Here is a 12,573-nt window from a genome sequence, read left to right on the forward strand (position 1 = left end):
CCTCGCGGCAAGCTTAGGGCGGGACAACCCCTCCCATTGGCCACCCTCTGGGGCCGGAGCGTGCCGATTGGCCCGCGGCCACGCCGATCCTCCCCTCAGCGAGGCGGGCGGCGGCAGGGCCGGAGTCCGCCGGTAATGGCGGGCGGCGGTGGCGGCGGCTCCGGGTGGAGGAGGCGGCGGCGGGCGGCGGCGTGGGCCGCGGGGCTGGGGCTGTGCGGGGCCGTGCTGGTGCTGGCGGCCGCCGTCCTGCTCCGCGCCCACCTCCGGCCCTCCCCGGCGCTCCCCCGGCTGTGGGCGCGGCGTGGAGGCAGCGGCCCCGCCGCCTTCAGCGCGGGCGAGCGGCTGGAGCTGAAGGAGGCGCTGCGAGGTGAGGGGGCCCCGGCGGCTCCCGGCTGCCCCCCGCGGCCCGGCCCCGGGGCAGGGGGTTGCGGTGCTGCCGCTCCCCGGTGTCCCGAGCTCGGCCCGGGGCCGGGGGGAAGCAGTGCCCGTGCTCGGGCCGCCTGCTGGCCCTTCTCCTAACGCCAGCTTTCCGTCACCGTGGTGGTTTCCTGCAGCGCTTCTGTGAGAAGTGCCTCAGCAGTTTTCTCAGGCGGGGTCTTTGTGGAGCTGTTTTATTCGCGATTGCAGTGGCGAATAAAAAGCAAAAGTAGATCATAAGCTTGTATTCCCAATTGCCCGGTGCTTGAGTCCTCCCCTGGTGCCTCGTTGGCTCAGTACTGCAGCTTCACAACCTACTCGATGCTTATTCCTATACCATATATGTACAGTTCTATTTGATCAACCATTAACTTCTCCTTTTCCTTTTTTTTCCTTCTTCTTTTGTGGCTAGAGGGCCCATGGTTTTTGTTTTTACTGATTTCGCACTGCTCGTCCTGTTTTTCTTAGTTTTCCTCCTTATTTTGGGACAGTGGGACCTCCCCCTCATCTGTTTAACATCCTCCCCACAGCCCTGCCCCTGCCATGCCTGCACAATCACTTTCGAACATGCAAGGTTAGTGGAAATTTGCACTGCAAAAAACACCTTCTATTGCAAAAACACAACTTTATTTCTCACACTTCCCCCTCGTGCCTGCTCCAGGCACCCCGTGGTGGCAGTTGCTAGACGTCTCCTTGTCCGCTGGAAAAATCAGTCTCTTCTTTTACTTTTTAATTATAGTCTCTATTATTTATTTATTTATGGTTCAGATCTCGCACACCCCTTCCCGGCACGCAGCCCATCTGTAACGTCACGGTGTGTTTGTTCTCCCCACCACGCTGCCTTCTGCAGAAGAGTTTGGGGATATTTAGCTGGCCATTCTGCAGAAAGCTGCAATCTGGCGTGAAGGGGGTAGTCATTGGCTGCTCAAATAGGGGTTGGGTCCTGTCAACCTGGTGTGTTATTCATTTGGAAGATCTATTGCCTAGCAAATTCTGTTTACTTTTTTTTTAATCAAGAAACACAAGAGTACAAGAGGGATATTATTTTTGTTCTGCTTCTTGAGTAACACCGCCTTGAAAAGAATCTGTAACTACCCTTGGCAGATACTCTTACGAAAGGCAGCTGTGACTGGGACAAAGTTACGGCTGCGTTTTGTAGGACAGTGACTTGGTGCTGGAGAGCAGCCTTGTCTGGCCCTGGTTAAATGAGAGAGCAGGCTAGTCAGAGCACCAGAAGACTTTTCCGTTTATATATCACAAGGGGTTAGAGCAGCGTGAAAGAAGGCGCTGTAACAATCTTGACATCACCACCTGACTTGCTATGGAAAATGAATCTTCAGCTCCCAACTAACCTACTTCTTTAGCTGCCAGAGTAATTTATGACTGCGGGATCAGTTCACCTTACAAAATACAGCTGCTTCTGGACAGTAGCATTCCTAATAATATGATTCAGCCCTCTGGGATGAAAAACTAAAGTGTTTTTCACTTTAGCGAATAAAGTATCTATGCAAATACCTTGGCTGGAACTGAAGGGAAATACCCGTGTGCAGCATGCCCACAGCTCAGCTGAAGTACATCAGTCTTTTTGATAGTGGTAACCCTTACTACCCTATGAACTAATATTTAAAGCCTCAGAAATGCTCCGGAATGTAAATATTGCTTTTCCTTTTGAAATGCAATTCAAGTATTGCTAGACTGATTTCAGTGTCAAATGATTTCTATTTTCTATTTCCTTGAAGGTGCTGTTAAAATCCCAACTGTTTCTGTGTCTCCAGACGACTTAAATGCAACCGCCATGGCAGAGTTTGGGAGGTACATTCAGGAAGGTACTAAACTTTCATTCTTAGCAATGAAATTCTTTGTTTTAGTGATGAAATCAAAGAGAATATGTGTGCTTCTTGAATATAGTGGAGCAGATTTTTATTTTGTTTTTCTCCTCAGGAAAGGACTGGCAAAATGGCATGTGTAGGTCACCTCTGCAGCAGTGTGGTTGGGTGCAGCAGTTGCCAAAGCTAGAACAGAGAAGGTTCAGATGTCTTTCAATGTTGTTTTTTTGGTCCTTGAGATGATTAAATGGCTTTGCCATTAAAAATACATAAGTAAGAGGAAGGCTACCCCTTTTTCAGCCTATTTATTTTCAGTGTTATCATTGCTGCAAAACAGCTGCAGCACTGGTGAACAACAGTTCCTGGTTTTGCTTAGGAAGGTCTTCAATATGAGCTTAGATAGATTGTTAGAAGTGTGAAAGCGAAGCTGTGTGCCTGCTTCCTGAAACAAGTTTGTTGTGGTCATTGAGGCTAAATGGATAACTACTATGTGGACTACATGGTGATAAAATTGGAAATTATTGCTAATTTTTCTTTTTCGTGTGTTTATTTATTTATTTATTTATTTATTTTTCTTAACAGTCTTCCCGGCGGTGTTTTCTTCAAAGTTCATTCGACATGAAATCGTTGGGGAATACAGCCATCTCTTTACTGTGCAGGGTTCTAACCCTGAAATGCTGCCTTACATGCTGCTCGCACACATGGATGTTGTGCCTGCTCCCCCCGAGGGCTGGGATTTCCCTCCATTCTCAGCTGCAGAGCATGAAGGTTTCATCTATGGACGAGGAACACTGGATAACAAAAACTCTGCCATAGTACGTCATCGTGGTAATGTCATTTCAGAGGGAGAAAAAGCCTGAAAAAGGCAGATTGGAGGAATCTGTTTTCTTGAGATTTACCATACTGTCTCTCTTGCCCTTCTTTAAATGCAGGCTGTTAACTGCAGGGCTTAGGAATTTATCATTTCCTCCCACTTTTTTTTAGAGACGGGGTGATCTTTTATTATTGAATAAAACAGAATTAAATCAGATGTTTAGCAAATGAGCTGCACAGATACTTTGGCTGCTTGTTATGATGTCATACTGCTAGAGAGTTCCTTCAAGTTGTTTAATTATCAATTTCAAGGCCTTGCAACTTAAAGTTTTGTTTTCATACTCCCTTCCACTGTGAACGGCACAAGTAACCCTGCAAATGGGCAATAAAAATCAACAATTTCAATGAACAAGGTAAAGTATATATATATACCCTTCTAAAATGTAAAAAAAATATCTGTAGGTTGAGGTGAAAAAAACAGATGAAATAGAAAAATCCTGCAAATGGTAGATTTAATTTCTTATTCGTCAGGGTAAGTTTCTCATTCTTCCGTTTCTGCATTGGTACTTTTTGTACGAAACATGCTGCTCATTAAAATGAATGGAATTGGTAGCTCAGCACTAGGCTGTGTAGGATAGACAGCTTAAAGGAACAGTGAGCTCCCTGGATAATTATAACTCTGTCATGCTTCCTGTGCAGTTTGCCACTGACTTCGTGAGGAGCAAGAACAAGCCCGTACTGTATGTTGTGTATGCACGCTGACACTGTGTAGCACACTGTCTTAAGCGTTATTTGAGAATATGAATATCACCAGTAGGAGTTGTGGAAATAAATGCTCAATTGTGAACGGGACAAAGTCTCCTTAAGGGCTGGGAATGCATCATATTTCTTTTCTGTTACGTTACATTCTTTTGCGTTTATTCTCCTACTAACACCAGAGAATAGTAAAATACTCAGTGGTTGTTGGTTTTTTTTGTTTGTTTTTCTGCAGGGTATTCTGCAAGCTCTAGAATTTTTGCTGAGAAGAAATTACAGACCCCGCAGATCTTTCTATGTTGGCATTGGACATGATGAAGAGGTATTTTCTTTCATTTCATCTAAATAACTGCTTGTTTGCATTGGTCATGTACATAACAAGGCTTATTTTTTAAACCTTGTTCACTTGTAAAATCGTTCCTGGTTTTCTTTGTTATGCGGATAGATACTGTCAGGCACATGCTTGTAGTTACGTATTGATTGTTTGGCTTTAAGTGACATTGACAGAGGATTTGGTAATGAGCAAAGAACACAGTGGAGTGTTATTTCTCTTCTGTTGCAGACATGGAAGGTGAGCAGGAGTTGCATTTTGGAATGCATATAAGTCATGGCAAGCTGGCCCAAGATTTACTTGGTTGTTCTAAATGATCAGGAAGAGCTAAGAAAAATACTCAGTTTTTGTTGTGGGTGTACCTGCTGGTAAATGGTACAAAGAGACAGATGAGGATGCTTCATTTATTCATTGTCATGATATGAAGACAAAAAATTGTCAATAATTAAAACAAGAATCTCTTTAAAATTACAAGTATCTCTAAATAATCTGTGGAATTTATAGCTGTGGGATACCATTGTGTCCAAGAGCAAATAGGATTCAAAGCAACATTAAGTGACTAGTGAATGAGAGAGTTCCTCAGTGTGGATAGAAATCCATTACCAATCTCCAATGAAGTTTGCTAGTAAGAATCTTATTGACAGATTGCTCTAGAACTGCTCATTAGGAGTTTTCCTGCATTCTTTGCATTATAGCACTGGTCACTGTCAACAGCAAGATGTTTTCCGGTATTCTTCCCAGTGGTGTGGCTTAACCTGGCCATTTCCCCTGACTGGATTCTCACAGGTGTTTGGTCGGAAGGGAGCAATGAAGATTGCAGCTCTGTTGGAAGCTAGGGGAGTGAAACTTTCCTTCTTACTGGATGAGGGGAGTGCCATCCTAGAAGGCATCATTGCAGGAGTGAAGAAGCCAGTAGCTCTGTAAGTAAAAGAGAACAACGTTCATGATGATGAAAGCAATCCATTTTGAAGAATTAATTTGTGAGAAATGACCTCTCTAATGTCACCAAAATGTTTTCAAGGCATGTGGTAGTGTTGGTGTTGCCTGAACTACAGCAGTCAAAGGACCTCCAGTTTGCTTGCTGTCCACCACAGCTGTGCTGACAAAAGCAGAATGTTCTACTTAGCTGGTGCAAGCGTGTTAATTATATGCTGTGGAGTCTGTTTGCCGGAGAAGAAGCCAAGACATCAGACCTCCAAATGTGTAAAGACTTAAGAATTTGTGGCTGCTTCTACAGTGTTTCATATGACACTAAAAAATATGCAGACTAGTTTGCTTTTACCTGTAGTCTGTGCATGTGTATTTGGAGTTGCATTAACCATGCATTTATTTATCATTGATCAGAATTGCTATCACTGAAAAGGGTTCAATAACACTGAACTTCACTGTGGATAAAGAGCCAGGACATTCATCGTTTCCTCCTAAGGAGACGAGTATTGGCATTCTTGCAGCAGCAATGTCCAGGTGAGAGCTTCCCTGTCATCTAACAGCAAAGACAGTCAAGCAGGTTCCTAAGGCACTGATACTTGACTTGCTTTTGTAATATTTGTGTTTAGAGTATTTTACAAATTCCCCTTGTGTATTTGAAACTGAAGTTCGTAGCTCACTTTGAAGAGCAGAAATGCAATCCCCAGCAAAGGGACAACTGCCAAATGTCTGGAGTACCTTTTCACTTCAGCTGCGCCTAGTATCTCTCGAGCCTTTAAAACTAAGGCAATTGCTACATCTTGATGTCTGTCCTAATTTACTCTGTAACTGTGCAGATCACTTTGTTTGGGTTGCAGAATTTCTCTGGAATTTATTCTTGCATATACCTGCTGCCTCTAGCTGGTAATTATCCAAGCCAATGAATATGATGTAATGTCAGAATGTTGCATCCTGAAGCTGACTAAATCTTCTCATTATGTGTCTCTGTAGATACCAAACTGGCTAGTAAATATATATTTCAGAAAAGTCTTGTATGTACAGATATAACAGAATTCGGTGTCATTTTTTTCTAGATCTCCATGTATTCTTTATAAGAGTCAGGCTTTTACGTTTTTTCAGCTGATCATGAACAAAAATCTTTACGTGTGACTGGAATGCTCAGAAATGTATAGTGGAGCTGTACTCGCAGATGTACTTGCCAGGAGAGGAATGTGTGGTTACATCTCAAGTACATGGATGCGTTTCAGAAATCAAACTCCCCTCAGCCTTCTGGAGCAATAACAGCCAAAGGTTTTCTAAATTTCAAATGTCGATGTGCTTTGCCGTAGACTGGAGCAAAATCCTATGCGCAATCTGTTTGGCCATGGGCCAGAACTCATGACTATGGAGCACCTTGCATCAGAGGTGAGGAAAGAACTATAATTTCGTTCCCGGATTTTTCTATTAATAAGTGAAGAGTAACCCATATGAACTTAGAGCATAGTTATGTAATTCTTGGAAAGGAGAAGACTTACGCTGGCATTTCTCCCGTAAAGAGAGTTGTTCCTGTTGGCTTTGTTTCAGCCATAGCAAAATGATTGTGTTGTCTTCTTGAAAAACAGAAATTTACTGATTTCTGGTTTTGTTTCTTCCATTTAGTTCAATTTTCCTCTCAACATCGTCATGAGCAATCTATGGCTGTTTTCACCTATTGTCAGCAGGTAAGAAAACGTATCCTTGCTGAATATTCCCGTAGTCTCACCCTTAAAAGATGAAAGACCAGCAGCTATTTCTGGTCTTCCCAGGAAAACAGTTACATCATTTCATGGTATAGACAAAGTCAGTGCTTTACAGTTAATAACCAATTCGATAATTGAGAGTAGGCCTTAATTCAGCTTATTGCCTGTGTAACTGTGGTGCTTATGTTGTATAGAAATTAAATTTCTTTGAAAAATGGTTCTTTTCTTTTTGTAAGAGTTCTTGCCTGGAAACCTTCCACCAATGCCTTGATTCGAACTACTACAGCAGTCACAATGTTTAACGCAGGAATCAAGGTAGCTTCATTTTTATTTTTTTTTGTAGTTTCTGCAGTATCTGACATCTGTCACAGAGAGACTTCTGTAAACCACTATTAAAGTTATATGGTTTTTGTCCATCCTAAAATGTAAACAAAGTACTGTTGGCAGTAGCTGAAACCGTCAGTCGTAAACACTTCCCTAGCCTACATGGGGTCTTGCTTTTGTGAGCATAGGTCAGGCTTACCATCATTTGAGTAGGGTTAGCATGCACCTTGGACTGAGAGAAAACAAGTTCTGGCTGATAGAGCCAGATCTTGCCCTGAGAAAGAGGTGTAGCTGTCCAAAAATACTATAACCCTGGAAAATAAACAGGCTATTTGATGTGTCCCTGAATAAATCTGTTGCTCAAAGCAATGATAGAGTGGCTAAACAGTGACACTAAGTGGCTGGGAGAGAAGTAACACCCTGGTTTATTTATTTATTTTAAAGATCATACCTTTACAATTTGACAGAAGTATAAATATTCTTTCTGTCGAAAAGAAGAGTTATGTGTCCTTAGTAACATACTTAAATGACTTAGGTGTGTCATGCTTGGAAAAGTAATGGAACAATAAACTAAAAATATTGTTTCAAAAAGTTCCTAAAATTTCTCAATATAAGGTTTCTGAAGGGAGGTGTCTCATCTCAAGAGGAAGGCTTCTATATAACAGTTAACTTCATTTTTGTTGAATCAAGGAATATTGCTTTTTGTAGTTATCTGCATTATAAATGAGATGTGCAGTATTTGAATATCGAGTACAGGAACATGTCACAGTTATGTTAATGGCAACAGAGTGATGCATCGATCTATGGGGCCTGGAGTGGTTTGAGCAGTTTCTGAGTTTGCAGTTGGCATTTTAACCAGTTTTTAACTTTCTTTTATGTTTTGGTATTTTTTTTCCCTAGCCAAATGTCATCCCATCTTCTGCAAAAGCAACTGCGAACTTCCGGATCCACTCTGCAGAGAAGGCCACTGAGGTAGTTACTGCCTGCACAATTATTTAGGTTTTTCCTCTCATCTAGGATAACTTACTTTTTTGTTTCCAAGTGCAATAGAGTTTACTCAGAACAACCTTCTTAGAAACGCTCTATGGATACCAAGTGTCTTCTGACTGTGGCACAGAGCAAGAGGCAGACCACACTTGGAATTGTGCCTTGCAGTTACATTGAGTAGATTTCAGACATTTTCTTGTGCCAAAGAGCACGGTTGTGATTATGGAATGGAACTAAACTGAAGGCCTGGGATCTGTGAGAATATGGGGGTCTTGAACACTTCAGTAGGAATGGTGTGCCTGTCCAGCCAAGTATAGCTGTGATACGTTATCAGTAAACAATGTCTTTCCTTTGGAAACCTTTGAAAGTTTCTCTTCTCTGGAAGCTTTTTCTGGATTGTGTTTACTTAGGTGACCCAGCTACCAAGTTGGGCAGGTTGACAACATGCCATTCAGGGCTGGAGCAGTTTAGGAGCACCTTGAGACAGTGATGTGCGTCTGATTCCACTGGACCAAAAGTATTAGATGAAGTATCAGCCATCCACTGAAAAAGAACAGAGACTGGCACACAGTTTCAGTTCTAATTATGCATCTGTATTTGGAGCCAAAGTTGGCAGTTCATAGACAAATATTTTCTGCAAGGTGGAACTCATGCTGATATTTAGAAGGGGTGCTCTCTCATTTCTTTTTTTTGATTATTGTTAATCTCTGTGGTCTACCCTAGGTGCTAGAGATAGTTAGAAACACTGTTGCTGATGACAGAGTGAAGATTGATGTAGTAGAGGCCTTTGACCCGCTTCCCATCAGTCCGTGGGATGACCAGACGTTTGGAGTCCATGTTTTTCAAAGAACCATTCTGGACACTTTCCCAAATGTTGACAGTGTAGTTCCAGGTAACAGCAAGCACATGATGATTATTGTTTCCTCTCCAGCTTCCGCCCTGCTTTTCTCTGCCCCCACCCCCCAATATTGCCTTGTTTCCATTTGCTGTGTATTTCTCCACCCCAGCTGTTAACTGCTGGAAACAGTTGTTTTTTCCTCCTTTACTCAGTTCCCTCTTTATGTTTTAGTGTTTTATGTTGGTTTTTTAGTAGTGGAAGTAAAAAAGCAAACAGGAAACTGACAGAAACAATGAGCCTTGAATTTAACTCTCTGCAGATACAAAGGAATCTCTTCAGAGAAGAAAGGAATTGTGAGGGAAAGTAGGAGGTCGTCTTTCTTTAGCTCTTCTTTTATTGTTTTCGTAGCTGGCAAAGCCATTCCTGCCTTCCTGTATTATTCCTTATGATCCCAGCCCCTTCCCTTGCTTGCAGCTCCTTCCTATTTCTGTACTGTTTGTTGGGCTGCAGTCTGAAGCTTAAACTTCCATGGAGGCTGAGTATCATAGCTGCTCTTAGCATGATTGAATCGCATGCTCAGCTCCTCCTGTTCATAAAGGAGAGAACGTTCTTCCAGGGTGTCCCAATAAACTTTTTGGTGATTTTGCTTTTGGTGTAGCTAGGGGTCAAATAGAACAGTTGTCAGATGCCTTTGCTTTCTCCTGGGAAAAGTGTGTGTCATCGAGTTGCTGCTCTCATGCCCAGTAAACCTGAGGTTTGTTTTCCAGGCACGTGTATCGGAAACACAGACAGCAGGCATTTCACTAACGTCACAAATGCCATTTATCGATTTAACCCACTGATCTTGCAGTCAGATGATCTTCCCAGGTACTGTATTCTTTCTGCATGTGGGCAGCTGTTAGGGGTGGGGACTAGTGAAAGAGAAAATCGATATGCGTTAGGCAGAAGGAAACCCAGCCTTGTATACCTTGGCATGGTGTTGTTGTTGCCGCGCCTTCTGTAAGGCCGCTCATTTCCTGCATGCTTGGGTGCTGCACGAATAGGGGATGATAATTACACTGGGGGAGTGTTAGCCCTCACTCTTCTTTACTTCAGATGTGAACAAGGCCTCATTCAGGTGTCCCACTGCGTAGCGTGGCGATGCAGTGAGGCTGACTGGATCTTTTATGTAGTGTAAGAGATTTATCCGTATGTTTGGACACATGGCACCGTGAATTTGTTTGCTCTTTAAAGTTAGAAATTAAGTTTCCTGGGGTAAAGAGGTAACAAAGAACACCAACGTGCAAGGCTTTGTTTCTTTGCTTACTATGTAAGAGAGTCCTCATTTTATTGAGGTGCAGATGTTACTGGAGTGCTTTGGTAGCTGTACAGGACCGCGACATAAAGGGCCAAGAGCTGGACAGAGACTTGAAATAATGTTTTTTTCTTTTTCCATGTATACCCCTAGCTTAGTTTTTGTGCTCTGAGCCTTAAAATCAGTAAGTTATTTTGATTAGCCTGAGGAACAGACATAGCAGTAGCAGTATTTGTCATATATTGCTGCATTTTTATGCTGTGCATTTATTTATTTACAGGTAAGTAGGATGCTGGATGTATGCAGGTGGGTCACAAATGCACACTGCAATGAAAAATGTTCTTCTCTTTCTACCAGGATCCATGGGTTGAATGAGAGAATCTCGGTTGAGAATTACGAGAAACAGGTCGAGTTTCTCTTTCAGCTGATTAAGAACTGTGATATTGACAAGCTTCCGGAGCCTCACGCAAACTCCCATGAGCTGTGAGACAAAAGCCTGAGAGGAGCAGCTCCTGAGGTGGACTCTGGGATGACAGAGGTCTGGGGCGTAAGCAGCAGTTGTGCGTTGCATATCGAGCAATGTCAGGAATGTGTTTTTACATATTGTGGTTGGCACACAGATGGAAAAACTGCAGGTCGATGCTTTAGCCAAATGTACGGTTTGCTTTAAAGCCATAAGAACACAGATAAAACACAAGAAATAACCCAGATTTCTGTGCCTCCCTGATCTTACATGCAGCCGTTAATCTGAAGGTATTAAATTTTTCAGCACTTTCTTTAAATTTTAAGCCTGTGAAATAGGTAGTCACTTAAAAATCTAAGCTATAATTTGCAGTCACTTGTACATCGTTATAAGAAGCTAATCTTCCTGTGTGTGCTTTTGACAAACTCCTCTTTTACGGTTAATTGATTTTCACAAATGATACGTCTGTCAGAAGCTCGTGTAAAAGGTACACGAAGGGGTGTAGGTTTGATGTAACTGGGTAGAGTTGCACCAGGTTTGTTGTGCTGCTGATGGGGTGGGCTTCTTCCCCAGGTGATTCTCTCAACCAGGATTTACAGTGTCAGAGTCGACTTGATACTGTTCATTTCTCCCATGCATGCACTGATTTCTGACTGGAGCTTAAAATACTGAGCTTCGGGAGTTCTAGCTGTGTTGCTTTACAATATGTTGCCCTGATCTCAGAGGTGCTAAAAACTTTTCTTCCTGTCTTTTCTGTGACTTTTTTCCTCTCCCTCTCTGGTGAGACCCCCAGGGTGTGTTGGACAGCTGGCAGAGCAAGGAATCGTGACTTTAAAAAAGAAACTAAATCAGTCTTGTCTGCTCATACGAATTCTTTTTTCACTGAATCAGTTTCTGTAGTGTACATTTCTCTTTTCTTCCTCTGAGGACTTTGCTGGGAAGAGGGTGAAGCCCTTCAGTTTATTCCTGTTTGGTGGGAGCAGAGTTTTCTCCATTCTTCACGGCCTGCTCTAAAAGTTTTCACTTTGCCTGCCACTTCTATTGACTCAGCTCTTTGGGAACCCTAATGCCAACATCAATAGCCTGTCTACTCTGTTTTATTTCATCTTGCACTTCTTGCACTAGCACGCCCATCTTTGTTAGCGTTAAAGGGTTAAGTATTCTTTTGGTCTTGATAGTGTCTTTAGGTAGAGTTATTGATATTCATTAAACAGTTAAGAACTAGATGTTAGCCAAAGAAAAGACTGTGCGAAAACTGCTTTGTTGCACTGACATGCAGGCTCTGTGCTAAGGAAGGAGGCAAACCTTGTCCTGTTGCACTGTTGCAGAGATGTGTGTATTTTTCAGTTAAACACTGGAATGGGTGGTTATTCTGCTTTCGATTCATACTGTAAAATGTGCTGGAATGTACGGGAAATACCCTGAAATGTATCCTGAAAAACAGTGGTGGAACTGTGATTCCTATTATTTCCATTCACCATTCTCTATTTATTTGCTGTCTGATCTTATCAGCGTGGCCAATGGGCTGAAGTTGTATCAAGCTACTAAATAATTGAAACCAGATTGGCATTTTTGTCTAATAAAACAAGGAATGCAGATTCTTTTCTTGATTATTACTTAGTCTCTTAATGTAACTTTATAATTGCAATGAAGTCATTTCCACACCTGATTCTGCACTGGAGCAAGCCATAAAGTTTCCATCAAAACAAACCCACATATTTTCCAGCCTGCTTTAATCTTTGTACCCTTCCTGGTGTTCTTTATTTTCGTACAAAAATTAACTAACTGTTTATGCATTACTGGGTAGTAAATAGCTTGGGTCTTTCATGGTTTGTTGCATTTAGTTAGTCTGTGTGCCCTAACGTCGCTAATTTGTTTA

The 12,573-nt window shown here is 42.4% G+C and overlaps 1 protein-coding gene across 1 annotated transcript; it reads left to right on the forward strand.

The window, feature by feature from the left end:
- Window positions 1-123: 123 nt before the first annotated feature.
- On the forward strand, window positions 124-12,292 carry PM20D1 (peptidase M20 domain containing 1). Its single transcript, XM_040535460.1, has 13 exons — window positions 124-367; window positions 2,157-2,243; window positions 2,826-3,058; window positions 4,048-4,134; window positions 4,930-5,063; window positions 5,488-5,607; window positions 6,399-6,474; window positions 6,709-6,770; window positions 7,025-7,103; window positions 8,013-8,084; window positions 8,823-8,991; window positions 9,705-9,804; window positions 10,589-12,292. The coding sequence occupies exons 1-13, from the start codon at window positions 136-138 to the stop codon at window positions 10,716-10,718; spliced, it is 1,581 nt and encodes a 526-aa protein (XP_040391394.1). The 5' UTR covers window positions 124-135; the 3' UTR covers window positions 10,719-12,292.
- Window positions 12,293-12,573: the final 281 nt, after the last annotated feature.

This window comes from Cygnus olor, chromosome 24 (assembly GCF_009769625.2).
Source record: "Cygnus olor isolate bCygOlo1 chromosome 24, bCygOlo1.pri.v2, whole genome shotgun sequence".
NCBI lineage: Eukaryota > Metazoa > Chordata > Aves > Anseriformes > Anatidae > Cygnus > Cygnus olor.

What these genes read in the sequence shown, in the direction of transcription:
- PM20D1 (XM_040535460.1), top strand. Translation starts at nt 136, where the DNA reads ATGGCGGGCGGCGGTGGCGGCGGCTCCGGGTGGAGGAGGCGGCGGCGG. An exon ending in GCATTGGACATGATGAAGAG is followed by an intron (nt 4,135 to 4,929) that starts GTATTTTCTTTC and finishes GGATTCTCACAG; the next exon opens with GTGTTTGGTCGGAAGGGAGC. An exon ending in CAGTCAGATGATCTTCCCAG is followed by an intron (nt 9,805 to 10,588) that starts GTACTGTATTCT and finishes TCTTTCTACCAG; the next exon opens with GATCCATGGGTTGAATGAGA.